The 26,373-nt window shown below is 34.7% G+C and overlaps 1 protein-coding gene across 3 annotated transcripts; it reads left to right on the top strand.

Moving 5' to 3' along the window:
* The first annotated feature begins 295 nt into the window (after nt 1-295).
* Nucleotides 296-20,880, top strand: FAM76B (family with sequence similarity 76 member B). 3 transcript variants are annotated; one of them, XM_055356122.2, is made up of 10 exons: nt 296-410; nt 1,244-1,308; nt 2,130-2,184; nt 3,535-3,690; nt 6,574-6,773; nt 9,931-9,978; nt 10,170-10,250; nt 10,903-11,035; nt 13,809-13,910; nt 18,184-20,880. In XM_055356122.2, the coding sequence occupies exons 1-10, from the start codon at nt 324-326 to the stop codon at nt 18,271-18,273; spliced, it is 1,017 nt and encodes a 338-aa protein (XP_055212097.1). In that variant the 5' UTR covers nt 296-323; the 3' UTR covers nt 18,274-20,880. The 3 variants fall into 3 exon arrangements, with proteins under 3 accessions (XP_055212097.1, XP_004052048.1, XP_018892435.3); XM_004052000.5 differs by having other exon boundaries at nt 10,900-11,035; XM_019036890.4 differs by lacking the exon at nt 296-410 and adding an exon at nt 819-937 and having other exon boundaries at nt 10,900-11,035.
* Nucleotides 20,881-26,373: the final 5,493 nt, after the last annotated feature.

Below are 26,373 nucleotides of genomic sequence, written 5' to 3'. Positions count from 1 at the left end.
AGGCCGAGAAGGAAGCGGATCCGCGGCCGCGCAGCTAAACAGCAACCCCCTACCCGCTTCGTCTCCCTCCGCCGCTATCGGGGCCTAAGCGGGAGCGGCTGGCACGGCGTCACTGGGTGGGCTGGGGCGGAAGTGGAGGCGGAGGGAGACGGTGGCGTCGTCCGCGGGGCCCTGGGCTCTCGCGGCGAGGCCCTGGTGGGCGCGAGGCAGGGGGAGGGGGAGGAGGAGGAGCCCGCGGCCCGGGCGGCGGCGGCGGCTCTCGGGTTCTCCGTAGGGCCCCGCCTCGGAGCGGGCGGCGGCGGAGGAGGAGACTGAGGAGCAGGATGGCGGCCTCGGCCCTGTACGCCTGCACCAAGTGTACCCAGCGTTATCCCTTCGAGGAGCTCTCCCAGGGCCAGCAGCTCTGCAAGGTCCGTGGGCTCCGGGAGGCGGGCGGGATGGGTGTGCTCGGCCGTAGCCGGAGGGGGCCGGGTAGCCGCTGCACTGCAGCCCCTCTCTCTTCGCCGGCGCCTCAGGGGTTTGGGAGTCTGGAGCCCTCGCCTCCCCACTCGGGGACCCCTTTTTCTGGGGGCTTGAACATTAGCTGGGAACGGACCCTGAAAGGGAGGCAGAATCGTGCCCTTTTCCAGGCGGCCCAGGAGGGTGCCGGGCCCCGTCAGCGTCTGGGGGTCTCAGGGGTGGGGTTGAGTGAGGCAGCCACCTGTCTATGCCGCAGAGACCCAGGGGTGGAGATGTTTTCATCTCGGTTTTCTGCCTGGTCTGTCCTCTTCTTCCACCAGGAGGCAGGGGACGGTTTTTGCACTTTCTTGCTAGGAACCCGAAGCCGCAAAGCTGATGGCATCCTTCTTCCCTGTCCAGGAAAGCGAAGCGACTGGTTTGGGAACAGAATGCTCTGATTTGGAGCTCCTCCCATCCCATTAAAGCCTGGATGCTGTCTGTGAGCAACGGTGCAAAATAATAAGTAGTTTCACATTTAACCAATCCTTGAAATCGGCCCTGACAGCTTTCTTGATTTGTCTGTAATATACCCCCACGTCTACTAAAGACAAAGACACCTGTGCCTTCCCTAAGGAATTATATTGTGATTGGCCACTTATATGATAAAGCATCCAGTTCTTTACGTTGGGGCCAGGTTTTATAAATGTTTTAGACATTTCACTAGGTTGGGTAAACAGTTTTCTACCAGAAAAGTGAGATTTGGGACTTTCAGAAAGATACTGACTAATGTATTGTCTTATTACAGGAATGTCGGATTGCACATCCTATTGTAAAATGTACTTACTGCAGATCAGAATTTCAACAAGAGAGGTTTGTATACTGAACAGTTTTTGACTGTTAAAGACAAGTGTTGTCTGTATGGAATACTTGGGGGTTGTAATCCCATATTTTTATGAAAGTATTTTTAAAAAATGGTTTAGCACCAGAAATTTTAAGTTGTAAACCTTTTATACATGGTGAGAGAGAGAATGTTGCCAAAAAAACCAGTGGTGGTTAATTTACAGTTAGACTTTATATGAGAGAAAGAATAAATTACTACATGGAAAGTGTACAGCCTTGCTAATGAAAATGCAAATGTAAACAGTTACGTTAAACTAAAAAAAAATGGTAAAGCCTTAATGGACCTGAGGAAAGGTCTGTAGTGTTACCAACTGCCTTCCAAGGTGAAAATCTAATAATTTGTTACATGGAAGTGGAGTAGTATGTAACATTTTTAACAGTTCCACTCTGAGAGTATATACAGAAAGTAGCCTCAGAAAAGAACAAATAATTTCTTCATAAATAGGTGTGGGCATTATAATGTTGGACAGTAGCCAAGTGGAAGGTTAGGTAGGCACTGGTATTGTAATGCTGTGCAGTAATAGTGTCAAGTGTGAAGATTTTGGAGCTATATAGGAAACATTAAGATGTTTTATTTACAAAAAGAAATACACAATAAAAATGTATAAAAACATTTGTCATAAGTTAATTTGGGTTAAAAATTCTGAAAATATCCTTGTATATTTGAAAAAAATCCGTGGTCCATATTAAAGTTTTAAGTACTACAAATCTTTGACTCATTTTATTTTGACATTGTGCTAATTACTTTAGAAAGCTACATAAACATCATCTATATACAATTTATTTTTCAGCAAAACTAACACAATTTGTAAGAAGTGTGCTCAAAATGTGAAGCAATTTGGGACGGTAAGTATGTCTTATGTTTTCATGTCATTGTTACCAGTTAATATTTTTCATAAAGCTGGACCTTTTTAAAAAATACGTACTGCTGGCTGGGCGCAGTGGCTCACGCTTGTAATCCCAGCACTTTGGAAGGCCGAGGCGGGCAGATCACAAGATCAGGAGATGGAGACCATCCTGGCTAACACGGTGAAACCCCGTGTCTACTAAAAATACAAAAAAAAAAAAAAAAATGAGCCGGGCATGGTGGTGGGCGCCTGTAGTCCCAGCTACTCCAGAGGCTGAGGCAGGAGAATGGCGTGAACTCAGGAGGCAGAGTTTGCAGTGAGGTGAGATCCTGCCACTGCACTCCAGCCTGGGGGACAGAGCGAGACTGCGTCTCAAAAAAAAAAAAAGTACTGCTATGCTCTTAGATATTTAAACATACCATATTTTATGAAAGACATTTTCTATAGATATTTTGATGGAAAGGTGATAACATTTAAAAACAGTCAAATTATATACCTGTTTTACATGTATTGAATCCAGTGTGAAATTTGTGAAGCTATTCTTTAAAGATTCAACTATAGCAAATTCTTGGTTATGGAGAACTTATCCATAAAGTTTGCATCATCAGACTTTAGCCCACTTCAGAACAGCCTCCTCAGAACTATTTTTATAAAACAGCACAATTAAGATATTTATTCACAGAAGTCATGACCCAATCCTAGTACAAATTGTCTTATATATATACTACAATCATTATAGGTATATTATACCAATGTTATTTATTATTGGTCAAAAATGCTAACTTTAACGCCCTAAACTGTCCTGAATCATCTTTTGAATATCAAAGAAAATCAAGGTATGTTTTTATAGTTTATGTTGAATATGCTTGTTCCCATTTTTTTAAAGTTGAAAACTCACAGTATATATTCCTTATATGATTTGTACCTATATGTGATGAAAAGTTAACATTTTCTAAATAAATGATATGGTCATTAAGCTAACTAGGATATTAGTAGAAGGACATTTCCTCAAATTCTTGATTCATGAGACTTCTCTACATGTGTACCTTTATTTTCGCTCTTTAAAACCTTTTTTATGTGTAGTTTTTGTATTTAACAGACTATGCAAATCACAAATCTATTTCTCATGATCTTAGAGTAATAGTTACATAACTAGAAATAAATATTAGTTGAATGCATAGAAATATAGTATAAAAGTTATTGCATGTGACAGGGCAACAAACTTGACAGAAAACAAATTTTTTACCTGAGTTTTCTTAATTCCAGAAATATGTCTACAATACTGGGTATATGCTATGCAGCAAATATTTAATGTTTTTAAAAGTCTCAAAATGTGTATGTTTTTCAGCCCAAGCCTTGTCAGTACTGTAACATAATTGCAGCATTTATTGGTACCAAGTGTCAGCGTTGCACAAATTCAGAAAAAAAGTATGGACCACCTCAGACCTGTGAACAGTGCAAACAGCAATGTGCTTTTGATCGGAAGGAGGAAGGAAGAAGAAAGGTATGCTTTATTTATGTTATGACGTCTTCTGGAAATTAAATAAAATGCCAAACAAGTTGGAAATTATAATTAATACACTACTGAGACAGGATCTATTCTTTAGGTCCATGAAAGCAAGTAGTTAGATGAAAGTGCAGGAATAGTGAGTTTTCTCTTTGTTTGCATGATACATAGATTCATGTACTATACTTTAAAAAATATTCTATGGTGGCTATTCTGTACTAGTTGGCTATCCCACATTTGATTCAGGAGATTTAACTAATTGCTTAAATAACTCCTTTTACTTTACCCTTTTGCTGGTTACTTGATATCACTGGTGTGAAAAAAATACCTGATGGCACATTGGCACATAAAATTCAGTTACTCTTGTGCCTTTTGATAAAGGCTCATATTTGAAACTGTTGTTTGTTTTTGTCTACCTGCAGTGACTTAATGTAATAAGTATATGTGTTCATGTGCTAATTCCTTTGCCGATCAGCATTCACACAGGCCTCCTGTTGCCTATCAATTTTAGTTGATTTGGAGAATGACTACCTCTTTGAGGGGCTTCCTCAGGTCTCCCCACAGCAATGTACATACCCCATTATAAGACATGCTCTCCAGCATGTCTGGTACATAAACATCATGGAATACTATGGATGGAATACATGTGAACAAACAGAAGATAAAAACTTGGTTTTATTTTTAGAGGTTTAGTCAGTACTTTTGGAAAGTCTCTTCTTTGACACAGGTACGATTGATTCTCATTATTTGTGGTAGTTCTTTAAAGTTCCCACAGAACAGTGAATACGGTAGTACCCACCTTATCCATGGGAGATACCTTCTAAGACCAGTGGATGCCTGAAACTGGGGATAGTAATGAACCTTACTGTGTTTTCTCCTGTACATACGTGCCTATGATAAAGTGTAGTTTTTAAATTAGGTATAACGAGAGACTAATAAAAATAATAACAAAATAGAACAATTATATTAGCATACCCTAGTTACAGTTATGTGAATGTGGTCTTTATTCCTTAGAATAGTGTATCGTATGTAATATTTTTAGACTAAGGTTGACTATGGGTAACTAAAACTGTAGATAGGGGAGTACTGTATTGAAGCATTGCCCAAGAGAAATATAGGATTAAGTTCACATTTCCAGTAATAACATGTTGGTCAGTTGATCAATATATAACCTTATTTTGTTTGTGTTCCTGTTTGAAGATATCTCATTTAATGTATACTGTCGATTGGCCAGGCATGGTAGCTCATGCTTGTAATCCCAGCACTTTGGGAGGCTGAGGTGGGTGGATCATGAGGTTAGGAGATCGAGACCATCCTGGCTAACACGGTGAAACTCTGTTTCTACTAAAAATACAAAAAATTAGCTGGGCATGGTGGCAGGCGCCTATAGTCCCAGCTACTCAGGAGGCTGAGGCAGGAGAATGGCGTGAACCCGGGAGGCGGAGCTTGCAGTGAGCCAAGATTGCACCACTGCACTCCAGCCTGGGCGACAGAGACTCCGTCTCAAAAAAAAAAATAAAAAATATGTGTGTGCGTGTGTGTGTGTGTGTGTGTATAAATATATATATATACACACACACACACACAGATACTGTCGATTAATTGCACTCATGGCCAACAGCGCTAAGAGTGCCTGAACATAACTTATGTAACACACATATTTTCTCTTTAAGACGCATCACAGCCTTCGTAGCTTTCCTTTTTTTTTAAGTTCAGTGGTACATGTGCACATTTATTGTATAGGTAAACTTGTGTCATGGAGGTTTGTTGCACAGATTATTTCATCACCCAGGTATTAACCCTAATACCTATTAGTTATTTTTCCTGATCCTTTCCCTCTTCTACCCTCCACCATCTGATAGGCCCTAATGTGTGTTATTCCCCTCAGTGTGTCCATGTGTTTTCATCATTTAGTTCCTGCTCATAAGTAAGAACATGCAGGATTTGGTTTTCTGTTCTTTTGTCAGTTTGCTAAGGTTAATGGCCTCCAGCTCCATCCATATTCCTGGAAGGGACATGATCTTGTTCTTACCTATAGCTGCATAGTATTCCATGGTATATACGTACCATGTTTTCTTTATCCAGTCTACTAATGATGGGCATTTAGGTTGATTCCATGTCTTTGCCATTTCACATTACAACCTTCTTGAGCCTAGGAACACTATACAGCACTTTGGCAGTACTCTTTGGGACTATAAAAACTTCAAAAACATGGCACTAAATAGACTGTGAAAAGGATACTTGTCTGAGAGGTGAAATAAATGAGGCAGAGCATCACCTTGTTCCACTCAGCTGGGAATGTGTGCTATTGGGTGGCACAGATTTTTCACCACTCTTGTGTATGTGTGCAGTGGCCACAAAAGTGCTACAAGTCATGATTTTTGGGTTGCAGATATATTTTACTAGGTAGGCAAATACACGAATACGAAATGCAAGAATAATGAGAGGCAACTGTGTGTGTCATTAAGATGCTTCTGTTTTTCTGTAAATTTACAGTACTTACTGTAGTGAAAAATTATTAGTAATGACACAGCGATATAAGAATTCAGGCTATATTTCTTGGAAGTATATCAGTCAGTTTATGCTTATTTATTCTCCTGGAATAAGAAAAAAGGTAACATTTTCTTTTTCTTCAAATTAAAAATTCCTCAAAACTGATGTCATCCTCATCAGTTTTATAATTCTCCTAACGAGTATTTTCCCAAGTTTCAGAAAAGTCCAATTTTATTTCTGTTTTGCAGAAAATCCGTGAAATGTGCATACATGCATTTGCGCATGTTACATGTGGAATATAGGTGGAAGTTGAGTGGTTTATCTTACCTGGTTTCGTTTACAGCCAGTTTATATGGGTACATTTAATGTAACACATTTTCTTAAAAGGTTGATGGAAAGTTATTATGCTGGCTCTGTACTTTATCGTACAAAAGAGTTTTACAGAAGACGAAAGAACAAAGGAAGAGCCTGGGATCTTCACATTCAAATTCATCTTCTTCATCTCTTACTGAGAAAGACCAGCATCATCCAAAACATCATCACCACCATCATCACCATCACCATCGTCACAGCAGTAGCCATCACAAGTAAGTACTTTGAAATCATATTTTCTAAAACTCTTCCTTGCATTTTAATGCCGTTTATTGATGTTTACGTCTTGCAAATATTGACTGTGTGCTAGTCTAGTTTCCATTGTACACAGTAAGCATCTTGAGTGTCTAAGGCTGTGTCTCCATTTTATTCAGTGTGGAATGTTATATACATGAAGTATGTTTAGCTGTTTACCATAATACAGATAAGATATTTAGGAAAATCTATAAAATTATAACCATGTGAAGTCAAAATACAAGTACGTCAGTTAATTAACACTTAAATAACTTATCAAAAGCCTCAGTATTCTTTTTTTGTTTAAATAATTGTTAAGGTTTTATTTGAAAAATTATATTTATCTTAGTTGTCAATTTGTTTTAGTAAAAACAAATCGAAACAAACCAATGACTGGGTTTGGAGAACATATTTTAATACTATAATTTGTTACTATGATAGAAGCATTTCTGATCTTTGTGGTCCCCAAAATATAAGCAATATTTTTAACTAATGATACTTTGTGTTTTTTTCAAACATATATTTAGGAACTCTACTTAAATACAGACAACTGTAGTTTTCCCTCAGTATGCTTGAGGGATTGGTTCTAGAACCCCCTCATAGACCAAAATTTGCATATACTCCAGTTCTGCAATTGGCCCTGTGGAACCTGCCTATAGGAAAAGTTGGCCTTCTATATATGCAGGTTTCACATCCTCCAAATACCGTATTTTTGATCCGTATTTGGTTGGAAAAAAAAAATTCTCCTATAGGTGGTCCCATACATTTCAAACCTGGGTTGTTCAAGGGTCAGCTGTACTTGATTTTTAAAGTGACCTGTGGGGGGAGTTATGTAGTAGTAGTACCTTAACCCTTGATGTGTGTGGTATAAAGATTTTTTAAAATGCAATTTTAGTCTTCATGGAAAAGTCAAGAACATGAAAATACAAATTAAACTGATAAACACAAATTAAAATGGAAAAAATGGACATATGGCACGCCCATTTTCAGAAGAATTTATTGTTCTTAAATTTTTCTGTGAGTCTTTAAAGTTTCAGATAGTTATTTAAAACAGAATTTACAAAAAACTGATGCCCACCTCATTTTGGAACACATGCAGTATTTTTAGAATGTAATGTAGTTCTGTCTAATTAGTAAGATTTGTTCTAAACTGTATCCAATCACCTATTAGATTATGAGGTTACGTTGAGGTTAGTGATGTTTAATTCTACCATGTTGTTGTGTTTTCTAAATGTGGCAGTGGTAGACTACAATGCAGTGTCTTCTCTTCTGGCTGTTTTGAAGAAACCTTGTGATCTTTATATCAGAGTATTTCAAGAAGCAAAATAATATAAGTCTACCTTGTTTTTGCTTCTTGCTTTAAGAAAAAATATGACAAAATGACTATATACCATAATAGCATATGTCAGACCTACTTCTAAGACTCCCAAAATGTCTCCTTTCCCTATTCTTTACAGATAAATTTGTCTTAGCATGATGTAAAAGGACACAATCAGGTTATGTTTGTGAAGACTAAAGTATGTGACAGCAACTTAATTTTTTGAAAGAATGACAGGTTTCAAAAATAAAGGGAAAGAGAACAGTATTGAAAATGAAAGTCTTCAATTTTTTTACTTCTGGTTACTTATGAAATACAAACACTATTTTCTATTTGATGGCTGTTGACCATTTGATGAACAGTTACTTTGTAGGGTCCTATCTTAAGTTCAATAGATCAGAATGAAAATGAGGAGCATTCATATTGTGATAGATAGTGATCGGCAGGGGTAGGGGATGTGGTTGCCAGGTGGCACTAAGGTGGGTCTGAATCTAGGAATGGACAACCCTCAGAAAGCTAAGATGGGAATTCCAGGTGTTTCTGTCGGTCATATTAATGTGATTATTCTTAACTTTGAGATATGGTTAGTGCTATTAGTTCATGTATGGCTTGTTAGGCTTATAATGAAATTTGTGGGGAAAAAAAAAGGACAACTGCATTCCTCAATAGGATTTCCATTCATTCACAAGTAAGAATAACTCACTTGATGGTATTATTGCTATTAACATTTTTTTCCCAACTTGGTACTTGTTTACAGCTGAGTCTTAAGGTCTGTTTTTTTCTTTTGCTTAAAAAACTTCTACAGCTGAACCAATAGTAAATTTTAGACACAAGTAAACATGTATATATATATATATATAGATATAGATATATATATGTCTATTTTGTATATGCTAGCACTGTACTAAGTGCTTTTACATATATAACTCATTTAATGCTCATGTCAGTATAAGGTATGTATTACATATGAGGGAACCAAGGCTGGGGATGTTAAGTAATTTGCATAAGGTCACAGCTCAGGTATTCTAACATCTTCTAAATGGTATAAATACATGACATCTGGTTCATAGGAGATGCTCTTTACATGCTGAGTGAATAAGCTAGGGTTAGTGAAGCATTGACTGATATGCAAGTTTAGGAGGAAAAAAATGAAGGATTCATGATGATTATAAAGTGATTATTAGTATTAGGGTAAAATAGAAAAGGAGTATTACAGTATTAATTATGAGTAAAAGTGAAATAATTTGTTACTATGAAATTTCTCAATAGTTTCAGCGTAACTTCTCCAGAATACTAACTAAAGAGAGATCTACGGACTTTGGAGAGGATTCTTAAGAAAACTAGGAAAGAATCAAAGAAATCAATGTATTTCCCCATTTAAATTGATATACTATTCTGAGCAACTTGAGTTACTCCAAAAGAAGAATCTCTACTTCAGATTATTAGGAAAGCCTTAACTTTAAAGATACAAATTTTGTGTCTGAAATAGTAAGGGCAGCCAAAGTACAGTGATACCTAGACACAAGCACGAAAACTACTTGTGTAACCCACCCTTTGTATGATATTAAATTGAACTGTGGAGATCCTGATTAAAAAGAATTCTTGAAGAACTTGAGATGGTTAGTAGTCATTTTATTAAAATTATCTCATCAGAATGTGATTTATTCAATATGTATTAGCTTAGTCTGAAAACTTAAATATACCTTTCTCTGAAGAAAATATTATAAACATAAAATTTGTATCCATTGAGAAAGAATGTTAAATTTAGATGTATTAAATAAATAAATGTCATTATTAGATGTCATTTGTGTATTTTTCAGAATCAGCAATCTAAGTCCAGAACAAGAGCAGGGACTGTGGAAACAGAGGTAAATACATTGTTGTATTTTCTGAAGTATTTTGAAATGTATATTTATAAATGTGATATCCCTTCAACTTTGTTACTTAAGCCTTACCAAAATCAATATTTTCAGTAATATTTTAGGGGAAGATGAATAACTTATCATTTGGTTTCTCTGTCCTTTTTACTCTAACTATTCTTATTAATGTTTGGTTTCAGCCATAAATCCTCTGCAACAATTCAGAATGAAACTCCAAAGAAAAAGCCCAAATTGGAATCTAAGCCATCTAATGGAGATAGGTAAAAATGAATTCTTTTAGTGTTATGAAAATTCAACTTAGTTGAATAGTTATGGTTGAATACCAGTTATTACTAGATAAAAAAATAGAAACATGTATTTTCTACATTGACTTGAGTCACCTAGAAGAATAAACATAAATTAGTTTAAAATTTTTAGCTTAATTTTGGCAATAAGAAAGTGGCACTGAACTATGTTGTTCTATTTGGGAAATAAATTTGGGTTTTGAAGAAACAAGTTTGAATGGAGAACATTATTTTTATCTTTATTCTTCAGTGAAACACAAATCTAATTGTGATATTTTAAATTGACCTGCTTAGAAAATGTTTTTAGATTAAAAATATTATGAGCGTTACTTTGTTTTAGTTCATTAGCCAAAAGTTTGCTGATGTTACTGTACAAATTGGCTGCCTATTGCTTTACACTAGAAGTATTGACCCCCTTAAAGCTAATACTGAATTATATTTCTGCAGGTGTATGTAATGTGTGCCATTAGTAAGGTAATTTGCCAGTTGCATCCATTTCTGTCAGGTACATATTTTTTTGCATTAGCCTTAAGGATGTTTGTGGAATTGTCTAATTTATGCAATTTGAACACCTGCTAATTTTCCTTCTACTTCATTTAACTGTGTTTTACTTTTTTCTTTTTAGTAGCTCTATAAATCAGTCAGCAGATAGTGGGGGAACAGACAATTTTGTCCTTATAAGTCAACTGAAAGAAGAAGTGATGTCACTTAAGCGTCTCTTACAGCAGAGAGACCAGACCATTTTAGAAAAAGATAAAAAGGTAAGAACATGGTTCATTGAAGCCTGGTAAGAGTTATGTGTTGACTGTTGCTTGATAATCGCAAATTTTATTCGACTTCCTTTAATAATTTGGTAGTGTTTGTTGTGCATGATTTTTATAAGACAAATTACAAAAGCCCCCCCAAAGCCATCTAATGAAGATGGGTAAAAATGGTCTTTCGGAATTTTAGTTCTAAGAATTAACTGAGGCTTAATTAGGATAGTAATTTCCAAACTTTAATTTTCAGTAAGCATGTAATTTAAAAATAGGTCTAATACCTAATTAAAAATGAGATGTAAATGGAATATTTCATAAACTTTTTTAAGAACGTAGTTTGAACAGTCTTTGATATAACATTCATATATTTATATCAATCCAGATCAAAATACTGCTGAAAAGTAATGGTATGGGAATTTCCTGTAGTAGTCAGTAATTAGCAATAGATGTCTAAAAGCTCATTGTGTAGGAAGTAAGTGTACTTATTGGGACTTCTTCAGTTAAATGAAGAGGAATATTAAAATACGTTGTTCATTTAGTGAAAAGAGGAATATTAACAGAATTGTAGAAGGATTTAAGGTCTTGTGCTATGAAATCAGGATGGCATAATAGTGGACAGGCATGGAACAGGAAACAGTTTTGAAGTAATTTAGCCATACTTGGATTCAAATCCTAGTTCTAACATTTTCTGTGTGACCTAAAGCAGAATGTGTACTTCTTTGGACCTCAGTTTTCTCATTTAAATGAGAGCATTAATATTATCTGAAGTGATGGTTGTGATGATTAATGAAAATGCAAAGTATTTATTATAGCTCCTGGTATGTATAAGTGCCCATAGGGGCTATTACTGTTTGATCATCTTTTGTACTTGTTTTATGGTCCCAGACAATGTAGTTTGACCTGTATCAAATGTATTATACAGTAGGAGAACACTAAAATCATTTCTTTTAAAAGAATAAGACCTTAATATGAATACATATATGACTTATATCCATCTCTGAGTCTGTGCTGAGTTGGCTTTTACTTCTGGCATTCAATAATTTTTGATACATTTTGCCACACCTTGATGGTTAGTGGGCTTAATTTATTTTAATACATTTGTAGCTTACTTTAAGCAAATTTAGTATATGAAAATTAGGAGTGACATATAAAATAAAAATAGGATAGTTACGGGTGTCTTTGTCTTATGGTTCTTTTTGATTGACAGCATTTTTTAAATTAATGAGCCTTTATGGAAATTTGTCCTGTGTACAAAGTTTTAGAGACAGGCCAGGTATATCTGCATTAGCCTTGAGAAAAGTTGAATAAAATGCCAACTTTACTGCAAAATAGCAATGATTTCAAAACCAAGTAGTAATCAGTTATAGAATACTGACTGCTAGATTTTTCTTTCCTCTCTAGCATAAGAGGTACTGTCTTTGTATTGTGCAGTTAATTGAAGTTTTCTGCTTTTGTTAGTGTTCCTCTTTAAAAAAATCAAAACACTAATGGGGATTGAAATTAGCATTGTTGTAAGGAAAATCCTAATTGTAAACCTAAAATAACTATACATTTGCAACTTTTTCTTATAAATCTAAGACGACGAAGTTATTTTACTGAATTGATTTCACAAAGTTATTTAATGATTTCTAGAGCCAGACACTGAACTAGATCATGAGGATACAAAGATGAATAAATAAGACATAATTCTTATTTTCCAGAAGTTCATAGTGAGGAGGCAACTCACAGTGTAGTGAATAGAGTAATTGTCTTAGCTGATCTGGTGTAAGTTGGCATTTCAGAACAGAAAATCTTTTGTGAATAGAGAAAGTTAGAGAGAGAGAACTTAGTTATACTTTGAATTTGACAAAAGCAAGGGTTTTTTTTTTTTTTAATAAGACTATAAGACTCCATGATTTTCTCTGTTTTTGCTGTTGTATGTCTTTCAGTTTATTAGATACTGGGTAATTACAAAGGAGAATGTGTAAACCTTTAAAGCTGGCATAATGAAAAACATTAAAAAATAACCTGGAGTTGCCTCTGCATGGTTCTAATAGTGAAATTACATAATAACTTATTTAGTTTGAAGTCATGAGATATTATACTGTTAGGTATGTCATTTATGAAAAATTATCATGTAGCCTTCTTCCTCAAAGCACTGATTTTTTTCTTGTATTTGTCTAATTTAGCCCAAATTTTATAGTAACCTTTCCTTTCTCATTCTGTGTTAGTTGTATTTCTGTGCTTTGTTCTCTGTTTTTACCTCAAGTGTTAGGTGGTATTGTGTACATAATCCTGGACATAAATTAAAAAATGAAAACAGTGTAGCTTTTGGCTGAAAAGACCATTCCTTTTTATATTACCCAGTGTGAAATTTCTTTCTTTAAGCATTGAAAGATTATTTTACCCATAAGCTAGTTTAAATGTTTATGTTGTTTTTACTATTATTGAAGTACATTTTTAAATGAGGCATTTTCCCAGTTATTAGCCGTTAAGCTTTTTTCGTTGGCATACCAGTTGCCAAACTCTATTTCCAGTCGAGCCATGTTTAGGAAAAAAAGAAAACTGAGAAGTTTTACTGATGGTCAGGTATTAACATTAAAATTGTACTATTGTAAAGCAGATAGACTTCATCATTTCACAAAACAAATTTTAGATAGCTTGTACAATTCAGGAAAGTGCAGTTAACGTCTTCCACTTTTGTAATGAAATGTGAGTTTATTGTGAAAGTTATTTAAAATGGTGTGTGTGTGTATGTGTGCAAATATATACATATATTTTTTCTTTAATCTCTCAGTTAACTGAACTAAAGGCAGACTTTCAGTACCAAGAGTCAAATTTGAGAACAAAAATGAACAGTATGGAAAAAGCCCACAAAGAAACTGTGGAACAACTTCAGGTAACTACCATCATTTATGTAAAATGATAGGCAAGAACGGCTAAACTTGAGTAATAGCATTCATTGACTTAGATTGTTATTGGTAGCCCTATTTTGTACATAGTTGGTGCATTTCAGTTTTGATTTTGACTTTATAATCATTTTTAATCTTGATCTCATTAGAAGTTATTGTTTGAAATTACTTGAAAGGGGGATTCAGTACTTTAATCTTGAAAACTTTTGCCTAAACTTCAAATGGAGTTTTTGGAGGAGGGTATCATTGGAGTGTGTTCAATTAATTATTGGGCTTATAGCAAAAAATTAAAAATCAGATTAATGAAACTAAGGTGAAAAGCAGGTCTTCAGTAGCAATCATTCTTCACATTAATATTTCCTTCGAGATAATGGGAAAGGAGATGGGTGTATAAAACCAATTCTTAAGGACCTCGAGTAGCAAAAATGTATGCAAAGCAAGAGAGTTTACTTAACCTGTGTACAGTGGTTTGCAAAGTGCCAAATAGGGTTCTGCTAAATGCTAACAGGTAGTGATCCACCCAAACCTCAGAGTACTGCAAAGTAGCATTTTAAGTATACAGAACAACTGAATGGTGAAGTCAAGAGTCACCACAGTAATAATCTGATGTCTGGCATGCAGAGATGGTGAACATCCAACATGGATACGGAATGCTACCATATTAAGCTTCTTCTTATCTAGGTTTCATAAATTTAGAAATCAGACCACACTAAGTTAATTACATGTTCTCTTTGATTTATACAGTCTCACATTTGTAAACTTAATCTTTAGTAACAAAATTTTTAAGGTGTAAGAAGTTTTAAATGTTAGTGGAAGATGGCAGCACACAGACTTCAGACTTGGGAGAGTACAGCTTCAGAAGGAAAGAGTTAATACTGTCCTGTTTCATTTTGTTTTTTTTTTTTCACACTGTAACACCAAAGGATATTTGCTATTTCTTTTGGTTTCGTATTATTCATACTTCTTTGCAAGTAGCTTAAATTAGTAGGATTTAGGAACTTGCTCAAATTCGAGGTACAGATTGTCTGGTCTTAATCCCTATCATACTATTACAAAGACTGTTGAAAAAGGAACCTCATGTAGAACCTGGGACATAGTAGGCATTCAAATAATTTGTTGACTAAGTGGTGATTTATGGAAATGCCCATCAGCCCTCTGTTCTGAGAGATTGCCCATATCTTATATCAGATTCTTATATATTAGTCAATGTTTTTATCCACCAGCAAGTATTATTTTTAATTTTATGTTATTCCTGTTTTTCTTACTCAGTTATTAATGCTGAATGATTACCTGGAACAAAATCTTCCACCTGGTGATCTTTGATTTAATGTAATGTAACCAAAGCTCTGAAGTAAATCCAGAATGAGATAACAGAATAACTGCAATAGGTGCTTAGATATGTTTTAACTTAGTGCTCCCCACTGTTCAAAAGAGCAGTTTGTGTTTTGGTTTTTCTCTTTTAAAATCATAGTTGCAAATACATGGGGTCATCTTTGACTTAGCCTGATAGATATCTTAGGCCTACCTCCTCTTGGTAATTGAAGTTTCATGTAGTATAAAAGTAACTAATATTTAAATAGGACATTTTGACATGATTTTACATATGCTGTCTTACTTGTTGCAAAAACTGGGTTATGTGATATGCCCATTTTACAGAGGAAACTGCGATCACATAGTAAGCAGTGACATAGAAATCTCTGTCTTCTCACTCCAGTTTATCTATACTTTTCCCTGTTCTACACTAGTTCCCACCACTTCAGGTTCCTCAGGTTTTCTATTTCATCCTTCCTATCAGGCCACTTCCCTGATTTTTTTTGTGTTATGGCTAGAGACAATCTGTCATAGCTGAGTGCCATCTTTTTACCTCACTTCCTTTAGCAACCAGTGATACTAGTAGGATTCTTTCCTGAGGTGAGGAAACCGGTAATTTTTTTTTTAATCTTTATGTAATAAGGAATTGAATCCTGTGACACAAGATGGATCTTGCTCTAATAGCTAGTAAAATATTTTTAACTGCCAAACCTACGACAAAACACTGAACATCACATGAAAAAATTGTTCAAAATGTCACCCCAAAATACCCCAAATATTGAAAATACTAAGAATATCAAGTAAAAACTCTTATTCACTTAATTAGGTAAGTGGTTAAAAGGAAAAGGGACCTAACATTTGAGTGCCTTCTGTGTACCAGGAACTGTGTTAGGCTAAGTGTTTTATATATTTGATAAGTTCCTTCAACTCATTTTGAGTTCAGATTGTGGAGTGTGTGTTACAAATGAGAAAATATGCTCCAGGTTTTGTAGCTGGTAAGTAAGCCAGGATTTAAAGCAGGATCTATGTAATTCTTAATCCTGATATTCTTTCCTTTGCACCAACATGTCTAAACTGTAAAACTTAGCTTTCTTAAGAGTCTGTAAAGAATTTCATTGATTTTTTTTTTTTTTTTTTTTTTGGCTGGCTGCAAAATGAAGTAATTTTAGGATAAAACAATTTAAATGTACATATATTGAAATAATGGCATTATAAAATTCATTTTTAAAGTATTCAAATTAGAATAATTTGGACTTGTACTTAACAATTGTGTTATTTATTTACCATAAAGACTTTTCTCTTATGTAATTTATTAAGAAATATCTTTATTAGTGATATAAATATATTAAAAGCAAATTGGAAATTAGCTACTAAAGCATTAAATGGAAAAATTGCTTTGAAGACCTAATGTTCAAATTATTGTATTTTGTACTTAAAATATGAAAATTATAAACACTTTATTTCTTGATGATTGAGATAAGAACTTGGAGATTCACATTTTAACTATTTTGTATCAGTATAAACATTTTTACATAAATATAACTTACAGATCTAGTGGAGATCTTTTTGAGTCAAATTTGCAGACTCAAAATTTGAAATTGATACTGAATGTGAAATTGAAGTTTTTCGTTACCACCTTAGTTATTAATAACCACTGAATAGGAAAGTTCTTTTAATCATGCATCTGAACATAAAAAATTATTTGATTTGCACATATAAGATGGTACTGAGAATATTTGCATTTTAGAGGTCATGGGTGTTAATTAGCAAGAGTGATTGGAGAAGAAGGGTGGGGGAATGGAAGAATAAAGTTTGAAAAAGGTTATTTCATGAAACCACTTTAAGATGGCATACAGAGAAGGCAGAGTGTTATCTGCCCGTAAAAAGCTAAAATTAGAATAAAATATGAAGTACTGAGGTTAAAAAAGTCTGTCTATATAATAAAAATTCCTGGAACATGTGAAGGAAAATGGTGTTGAAACATAAGTCAGAGGATATCTTTTTTAAATGTGTTAATTTTAGGGCAGTGCTCTATTTTCATCACTTTCCCCATTTTGGCTCGAACTACAAAAATGCTTGATCATTAATGTATTTGTATATATAGGGATCCTTACTATCTAAGTTTCCACATTTAAGAGACTGAATAAGGTGACAAAGGCAGTCAAAATGTGAAAATATTCACTGTACTTACACATTCCTCTTCACTAAACTAGTGATGGATGGACATTTAATAATGAAATTCAAGTCAGATGATGAAATGAAATTTTGAATCTTTGTAAAAATTCAAGCTTTCATGAGATAGGAAATGATGATGTGGAACTGCTCAAACCACACTAAAATCAGTGTCAGATGACTGGTAATTAAAGGAACAACAAGATAATGAGTGGTTCTGATGGGTGCTTTAAAAAAAATTGAATATCATTGGGTGCATTTGGCAAAGTAACAAATTCTGAGTAGTTTTTGCAAAAATGACCTCTTATGCTTGTTCTACAAGAGAGTAAACATAGAAGAAAGACCTTATACAGCTTGCCAGGAAATATTCCTCCCAAATCTTGATTCATTCTTTGATTTTATTAATTGTAAATTACAACTTATTTTCATAGTTTTCATGTTTTTAAGATGAAGGGCCAAACACCTTTTCCCTATTAAAATTTGGACCTTCTTTTAAGTGGATTCACTTTGTTTCCTTTTTTGTAACCAATTGTGCATCTTTGGACACAATTATATTAATAATGACATATACAAAGGGGGCTGATGAGCCAATCTAGAATTTTCCTTCTGCATGTTCATCCTTAAAGAGATGAATGTAAAGGTGTCAACTCTTTCATTTAATGTTAGTGCTTTAGTTAAACATTTATTTAAATGAAAACAGTATTAAATAAGTAGTATTCTTCAGCATGACTTAATATTTCAAACATTTTTAATCTTGAATGTTTTTGTCTCCCACAGGCCAAAAACAGAGAACTACTCAAACAGGTCGCAGCATTATCAAAGGGTAAAAAATTTGACAAAAGTGGAAGCATACTAACATCTCCTTGAGAAAGTCATTTGTTTAGCATTTCTTCTTACAATGTAAATTTGGGGAAAAAAATTCTGTGAAGCCCTTAAATTCTGTGTAGTAGAAAAATATTTTTGCACACCAAATGAATTGGTGTGTTTCCTATTCACTTTTGTAATTGATATACAGCATTTTTTAAGTTGTAAAACATTCAAATAAAACTTCAACTGGTTTGAAGTAACTTTTTAATTATTTGATATCCAGGAACTTTTTTGCCAGCAATAGTATTAAACAGTTGTAAAGGAGTGCATGAGTAGTGCTCTTTATGAAACGCAACATGCAATAATAGAGTAGGTATGGTTTCAGAAGTCAGAGCAGCAGGGTTTTTTTGTTTTGTTTTTGTTTTACACTATGCTAATTTCAGACGAACAGTTTTCAATTTAGAAATACAAAAACTTTTAAACTCGAAAAATGGCAAACACTGGTTTTTTGGGAATTGTGTTTTTACTTTGCATCAACATGAATTTAGGAGAAAATCACGGTGCTTTTATTAAATGAACTTCAGATATATGTAAATTTGTTTTTTAAAGTTACATCATTAACATTAGTAACCTAGCATTTTCATTATTGGTATAGGAATTAATGTTTATTGTACAGTATCTAAGGTAAAATGTGTTTCTGTTTTGTAAAAACTACTGTAGATTTTTACTTACAAGTGCCTTTTTGCCACCTAATGTTTTTATTTATAGGAATGCTGATCTTTTGTACATACAGTTTGTTTTAAAATCATGTTTAATAAATGTTTGTATATAAATGCATATGTACAGAAGCCTATTTCAAAAGGAAATCAAAGTTGCTAGTAAAATGTTTGAGATTACATTTAGAACTAACTGATAATGCATATAGATTGTAGAAAATTTTGTGATTTGTTTCTGTGTGATAAGGGAAGCTGTTGGTCTTTGAATTCATTTAATTATGTCAAAATAGTTCCCCAAAGATTTAATTTTAAGTTGCTTCTTAAAGAGTAATTTTATTTTTTATGTCATGTGGCTTCATATTAGTATTGTGTGAGTTACATGTTTTGCTTTATATTTTATAAAATTTTTTAAAAATTTTAATGTTTCTGCAATGATCCATGTATCTGCTTTCCCTATGTGTGGTTATCTAAGTTAATATTTATGTACAATGTAATTTGTAAATTTAAAGCAAATCTGAAAAAAATTAAATAATCTTTTTAATCCAATCTGTGATAATCTTTGAATAAATTGGAATCTACTATAAGATTCAGGCATTATAAGTAAATTGTCCTAAAGTCTTTAAAATTGTGTATAAAAGGTTAAGGTAGGGTGGGATAGGTTATATGAAGTTATTGACTATATTCTGATCCAGCGGTTTTCAGCCTGAAATGGAATTTATCTCCTAGTTATTATCAGTTCAGAGTTTTAGTTTGATTTTAAAGTATTGCTAGATACACTGTATAGAGTGAGTTGCTTCTCTTAATAATTTATGGGCAAAGATAAATTTGCTTCATGTAAAACTGTTACTAAATTTATAAGTTTTAAAGGTTTTGTTTTTATACAAGCATTGATTGTGAATGTTATATCAAAGATTGACTTTCTTAAGAACACATGATTGAAACAATTTTTTTTTAACATGACGTGTTTCAATAGACTGTTCTCATAGTTCATTATAAAGTGAATACCAAATCTTTGTCCATTTTGAAAGCATAATATAGGGTAATTTTCAAGTGATAGAAAAAGATTCAGTTAGAATCTTGTAAACTAAACCAGTTTGTTTTTATGGGATCTTCATGTAATAATTTTCTTAAATTTAGTACTCTCAACCATGATAGATAATGCCTTAACGTGGATTTTAACGTTTGCAGGATTTGCTAAATTCATAAGATAGTTACTACCTTTCTTTGAAATTTGTAATGTTTTATATTCTTGTTTCATAGCCATTTGTCAGTCCACAGTGGTCGTTACGGTTTTACTTTTTGATAGTTCTTTACACCTTGTTGGAGAAACTACAAAAGAAAGTTGTCCTCGTCCTTCCCCTTAGCTAACATCAAAATTAAAAATAGTTTAATATTAATATTAGCTAACATTAAAATGGAAGGTAATTCAGTTTTAGTGTTAGCTAACATTAACAGTCTAACAATTTAGCTTTGTAAATTCCAAGGCTAAAACCCTTTCATGGGCTTCACAGTGTTTAGTCCTAATTAAATACCCTTCTTTATTCCATGACCTTATTTTATAACTTAAATTTTTTTGCAATTGTATAAATTAGTAATTCAGTCCCAGTCCTGGATCTCTGTAGTGTTTTGACATAATAAACTGATATTCTTTAAATGTGGACCTGTAAGGAGATACTATGGTGTGGTGTATTGTGCTTTTAGCCTGTTTTCCACTATTAATTAGCATTTACCAGTAAGGGTCATTTTGACTCAAGTTATTTATGTATTAATAGCCTGTGAATATTGCAGTCCTTTTTAGATTATATTGGTCTAAATATGCATTCTGCAGTGAACCTGTTAAGCTGTTCACATGTATAGACTATTGAAATACTGTACTTGTACACATCTGACTGTTGACATTTTGTACTTTTTTCTAGATCCAATATTTCACAATAAAAAACTTGTCAAAGGCTTTGTATTAGTTTTCAATGGCTGCTGTAACAAATTCCCACAAACTTAGTGCCTTAATACAACAAAAATTAATTCTTTTATGATTCTGGAGGCCAGAAGTCCAAAATCAGGTTTACTGGTCTAAAGTCAAGGTATCGGCAGGATTGCTTCTTTCTGGAGGCTGTAGGGGAAAATCTGTTTTCTTGCCTTTTCCAGCTTCTAGAGCTGCATTCCTTGCATTCTATGAGCTCATTGACCTTTATCTTCAAAGCCCAAATTGTAGCATCTCAAATCTCTCTCTGCTGCTGTCATCATACCTTCTCAGAGTGTCTCCCTCTGTTCCCTCTCATAAGGACCTTATGAGAACATTATTGGCTCCACCTGCACAAACAGCGTAGTTTTTCCATCTCGAGTTCTTAACCTAGTCACATCTGCAAAGTCCCTATTGTCATATAAGGTGATGTATTCACTGGTTCCAAGGGTTCGGGCATGGACATATTGGGGGACCATTATTGAGCCTACATAGCTTCATCTACATTTTGCCCCCTTTTTCCAGTATGAAACCCTGAAACAACAGATACATGAGAGAAGTTTAGGCCAAACATTAGAAACTATTTTCCTGTCTGTCCATTCAGACCGCTTTAGTGCAATAGTTATTTTTCCTGGAAGAAATAAATTTGCATCTAATTGAGCAAGTATTTCAAGCTATAGTTAAGTTTTTGAAAACTGGAACATGACTAGTACCATGCTAGGTTGTTTGATACGTTAAAAGTTGAAGGTGTGATTCTTTCATTTGTAGACTAGGTGGGCAGATATTGTGCTTGGGAAGAAATCTGGAACCTAACTTTGGTATTATAAAGTGTAGTAAAAGCTAACAGCTTTTAGCAAGGGCATTCCAAGACTTCAGGTGTAGTCACTTGTTTCTCAAACGTTAGTATACATCAGAGTTACCTGGAGGGCATGATAAACACATGTTGCTGGACCTTATCCCCAGTTTTCTGATTCAGTGGGTCTGGGATGGAGCCTAAGAATTTTCATTTCTCAGTTCTCAGGTAATGCTGCTTCTGGCCCAGAGCTCACATTTTGAGAACGATCATTTTAATATTCCCTGCATTTCCCATACAAACTATACCATTGGGTAGGTAAGTAGTAGATGGGGGGTAGTTTCTCTTTAAAACATTCTAATGAAAAAGGAAGGATGGAATTGCAACATCACTATTTTGCAACCTCTCATGGAGTTAAGGATTGATCATCAACAGCTGCTGACAATACACAAACACATTCTTAAGTGCTTTCTGATGGAGGAATACACTGCTACCTATAAAGTTTTGCCAAAAAGAATCAAACCTAAATCTGACGAAGCATCTACCAATTAACCAAAAATAGAAAGGATGGAAGATCATGTTGAGTGACACCAAAAGGATACAGTTGGCACAGTTGTTCAATAAGTTGCAAGCAGAGGGAATCAGTGGAGGGAGAACCTATAGAATATAAGGTACTTAATATAAACCAGTCACAATATGTGATCCTGATATGTATCTGGAATCAAGAAATTAAAAATTTTTAACATGTATGAGACCTGAAAATTTGAACACTGGTTATGGAATGATTTTAAGGAATTATGTACTGTTAACTTTTCAGATGTGATGATGGTGTTGCAGCTATCTTTTTAGAGTCCTAGAGACACCTACTAAAAATATTTATAATGAAATGGTATGATGATTGGTATTTGCTTCAAAATAGTATAGGGAGGGAGATACGAGCATATAAATGAAACAGGATTGGGTGTGAGTTGTTAATTTTTGAAACTGGGTGATAGTTATATGGTGGTTTATTATACTATATTCAACTTTTGTGTGAGTTTTTTCATAATAACAAGTAACACTACCACCATCACCCCTGCCTGCCAAGTTACGCTCAATTTAAACAATACATGCTTATTGAAAAAAAAAATGCACAGTACAAAAATCAGGAGAAAAAAGAAAAAACCACTCACAGTTCTCCCAGGTGACATATTTGTTTCTGTTTTATATGTTTTCTTGCAGCATTGTGAGTAATGGCTATGATCATGCCACAATGTAATTCTGGTTCCTGTTTCCATTCTTCCTTTCTCCCCCTACTTAACAAAAACAATTTCCACACTAAAACAACAGCGATTATTTGTTGTCATTTCATAGCTGTGCATGTGAGGCATTTAAGACCACTATTAAATATTTAAGACGACTTTTTAGTGTAATGTCAGGTTTCAAATCCCACTTTGCCATTTGCTAGCTAGGTGTCTTGGAGGTGTACTTAATATCTCTGAGTTTCAGTTTCCTCATCTGTGTAATTACAGAGTTATTAATGAACATTAAGGTAAAGTATTGATACACAAAGCACTTTACATAATATAATAATAGATTTATAATATGACTATTTTAATCAATTAAAAATAATACATAAGGTAATATAAAGGCTAACTACCTTTTCAACTTTGGAGCATGTCCCTTGATGCAGTTGATGAAAATTCTATTAGGGTTGATTAATGGCATCATAGTTTTCAGCCACGGAAACTTTTTTTTTTAAATAAAATCTTATCAAGAGTCCCAATATATAAAACAAAAGCTGATACACTGGTTGACGTCGAGGCAAGGATTGGTATCCCTTTCATAGTAGGATCAAACATGGCAGATGCTGGTACTGTGTCCTTGATCCTTGATGCTACATAATTTAAATGTCACAGTTATTTGAATTATATCTGAGTTTTTGCTAATTTTTAATTGAGAATCTCAATGAGTGGTATCTTACTGTATAGACATTTTCATTTCAGGGAGGTGAATTTCCTGTTAAATTTAATTATCAGTTGAACATGTGTTATGTGCTGCTATGCACCAGTCACTATGCTAATTACTAAAAAGATGCAAAGATAAATCTTATTCCCAGGAGCTCATAATCTAGAAGAGACAGCTAGGTAAATAAATTATTGCAGAAAGTATAATAAAGTATAGATATTCACAAATGTTTACATTAGGGAGGGACTTACTAAGATGAAACCATTTTGTGTAAAGAGAAAAAATGTCCAAAGGTTCATGACTTCTAGAACATCACATTTGCCTGTTTTGTTTGTTTGTTTGTTTGTTTTGTTTCGTTTTTTAACCCCTTACCTTTCTTGATGCTTTTCAGTTTCTTTTGTTGGTTCCTTCTCTTATCCCTTACATGGAATGGTTGGAATTGCTCAGGGCTCTTTTTTTGCTTTCTAGGTAAACTCATTAATATTACCTATAAGCCTAATGACTCCCAAACTTACAATAACGGCCTAGACCTCTCCCCCTAATTTCCAGACTTTATATTCAATGAAACTTGGTATCTCCATCTGGGTGTCTTACAAAGGCTCTCAAGTTTTACATGTCCAAAATGATGTACTCCTTATCTGCACTCCCCAGTCCAAACAACTACCAAGCCAGCCACTCTGCTATCTTCCCATCTCTGATAATGGCAACTCAATTTTAGTTGTTACAGGCCAAAATCCTTGATGTTATTGTTGACTCTTTTTCTCCCACTTCATAGCTGTTCTTTGAAAAGTTCTGCCAGCTCTAACTTCAAGATTTGACCTTTTTTTTTTTTTTTGTCATCTCCAATCCTAACTGGTATCTCTGTTGTCTGCAGTCTGTTCTCAACAAAGAGTGATCCTATTAAAAGATGTCATGTCATGTTATCCCTCTATTCCAGTGGTTCTCAACTGAGGGTGATTTTGCTCCCCTGGGGATATTTGGCAATGTCTGGAGACATTTTTGATTATCACACTGGTGGGGTTGGGGAGAGGTTGCTACTTGCATCAAGTGAGTGGATGCCAGGGATGCTGCTAAATATTCTGCAATGCACGAAACAGCCCTATGCAATAAAGAATTTGTTAACTGAAAATGTCAGTAGTCTCAGCCGAGGGTTGAGAACCCCTGCTTAGTTCATTGGCACTGATATAACATAACACCTTAGATTGGGTAGCTTATGAACATTAGAAATTTATATCTCATGGTTGCAGAGGCTGGGAAGTCCAAGATCGAGGAATTGGTAGATTCTGTGTGTGATAAGGACCCATTGCTCATAAACAACCTTCTTGCTGTGTCTTTACATGGTGGAAAGGGCAAGGCAGCTCTCTGGGGCCTCTTTTTTAAGGGCACTAATCCCATTCATTGGATCAGATTTCTCATGACATAATCATCTCCAAAAGGCCTCACTTTCTAATACCATCACCTTGGTGATTAAAATACAACATATAAATTTGGGAGGGAACGCAAACATTCAGACCATACCAGCTGCTCTACTCAAAACTCTAAAATTGTTTTACATCTCAGCTCTTATAATGGCCTAAAAGCCCTGTAAGAAAAGTCTTTATACCACACTACAGCTATTCTCCACCTCTTTTCTTTAATTCTGTAAATATTAAGAGGAAATAAAATGTATTTAAAAGTGTTTACCCTTTTTCTTAAAATTCCTACCTATTTCCACTAGGGGGAGGGCTTCACTACTAAATAATACAGTATTTTCACTCGCCACGTTGTTACAGGAGTCACTGTAATCAGAGCAAACATCCTCATACTCTTTGTAACAGAATGTTTTATTATGTACGGTAACCCATTTTCAGATGCAATTTATTTTTCACAATCCCAGTGTACATTTTTTTTCCATTCGATAAAAGTGAGTTTTAAAATATAATTTTGTCTTTGAATGGATTGTTTTTGAATTTGCAAATACTATTTTAAGGAGTTGCTTTAAAGATTTCCATACTGGATTTTTTTGTGCACATTTCTTTCCCTCTAAATCCAGTCCTACTGATGCACTAGGTGCAACATTTATTTGGTCCCTCCTTCATCTATCTGTGAGGAAGTTCCTGCACCCAGTATACCCAGGGGTAACATAATAGGTTAGGAAATCATCAATTCTAAATCAGAAGCCCACTATCTCCAACTAAGCCATTGTCTCCTAGAGAGACATGACATGGGCACTGCATTATTGAGCTTTTCATTGTCAATGCACCCCTGGAAGCCTGGAATTCTACAGTACACAACCTGTGCAGCCATGAATCCAAGCCTGAGGCTTGGATTACCCCTGGGCTAGAAATGTTAGGCTTTGAATCAAGCCATCGCATGTATTAAATGCCTCCTAAATGATCGTTCTTTGTAGATGTTGCTCATTTTTGCACATTCTATGTGACATGAATTTTTCTTCGAGAGGATTATTAGGCCTCCCCTATTATTCATGGAACAATGTCTACTGGGACATCAAGGGTTCATAAGGGCTGGACCACTCACCTTCTGTTGTGACCCCCTCTTTTATCAATGCAGCTAGAAAAACTGTACAGTTTAGAAAATACCTGAAAAGTGATGACTGAAACTGAAAACGATGAGGTGGAACAGCAGTGAGAAGGTAACCTGAGAAACCTGGAAAGTAGCTGAAAGGAAGGTGGGGCACTGGGAAAAGTGGAGTTCATACAAAAACCAAACACCAGCCGGGTGTGGTGGCTCACGCCTGTAATCCT

Source organism: Gorilla gorilla, chromosome 9, assembly GCF_029281585.2.
Source record: "Gorilla gorilla gorilla isolate KB3781 chromosome 9, NHGRI_mGorGor1-v2.1_pri, whole genome shotgun sequence".
NCBI lineage: Eukaryota > Metazoa > Chordata > Mammalia > Primates > Hominidae > Gorilla > Gorilla gorilla.
The sequence above is the reverse complement of the archived record's forward strand: the minus strand, read 5'-3'. Positions and strand labels throughout refer to the sequence as shown.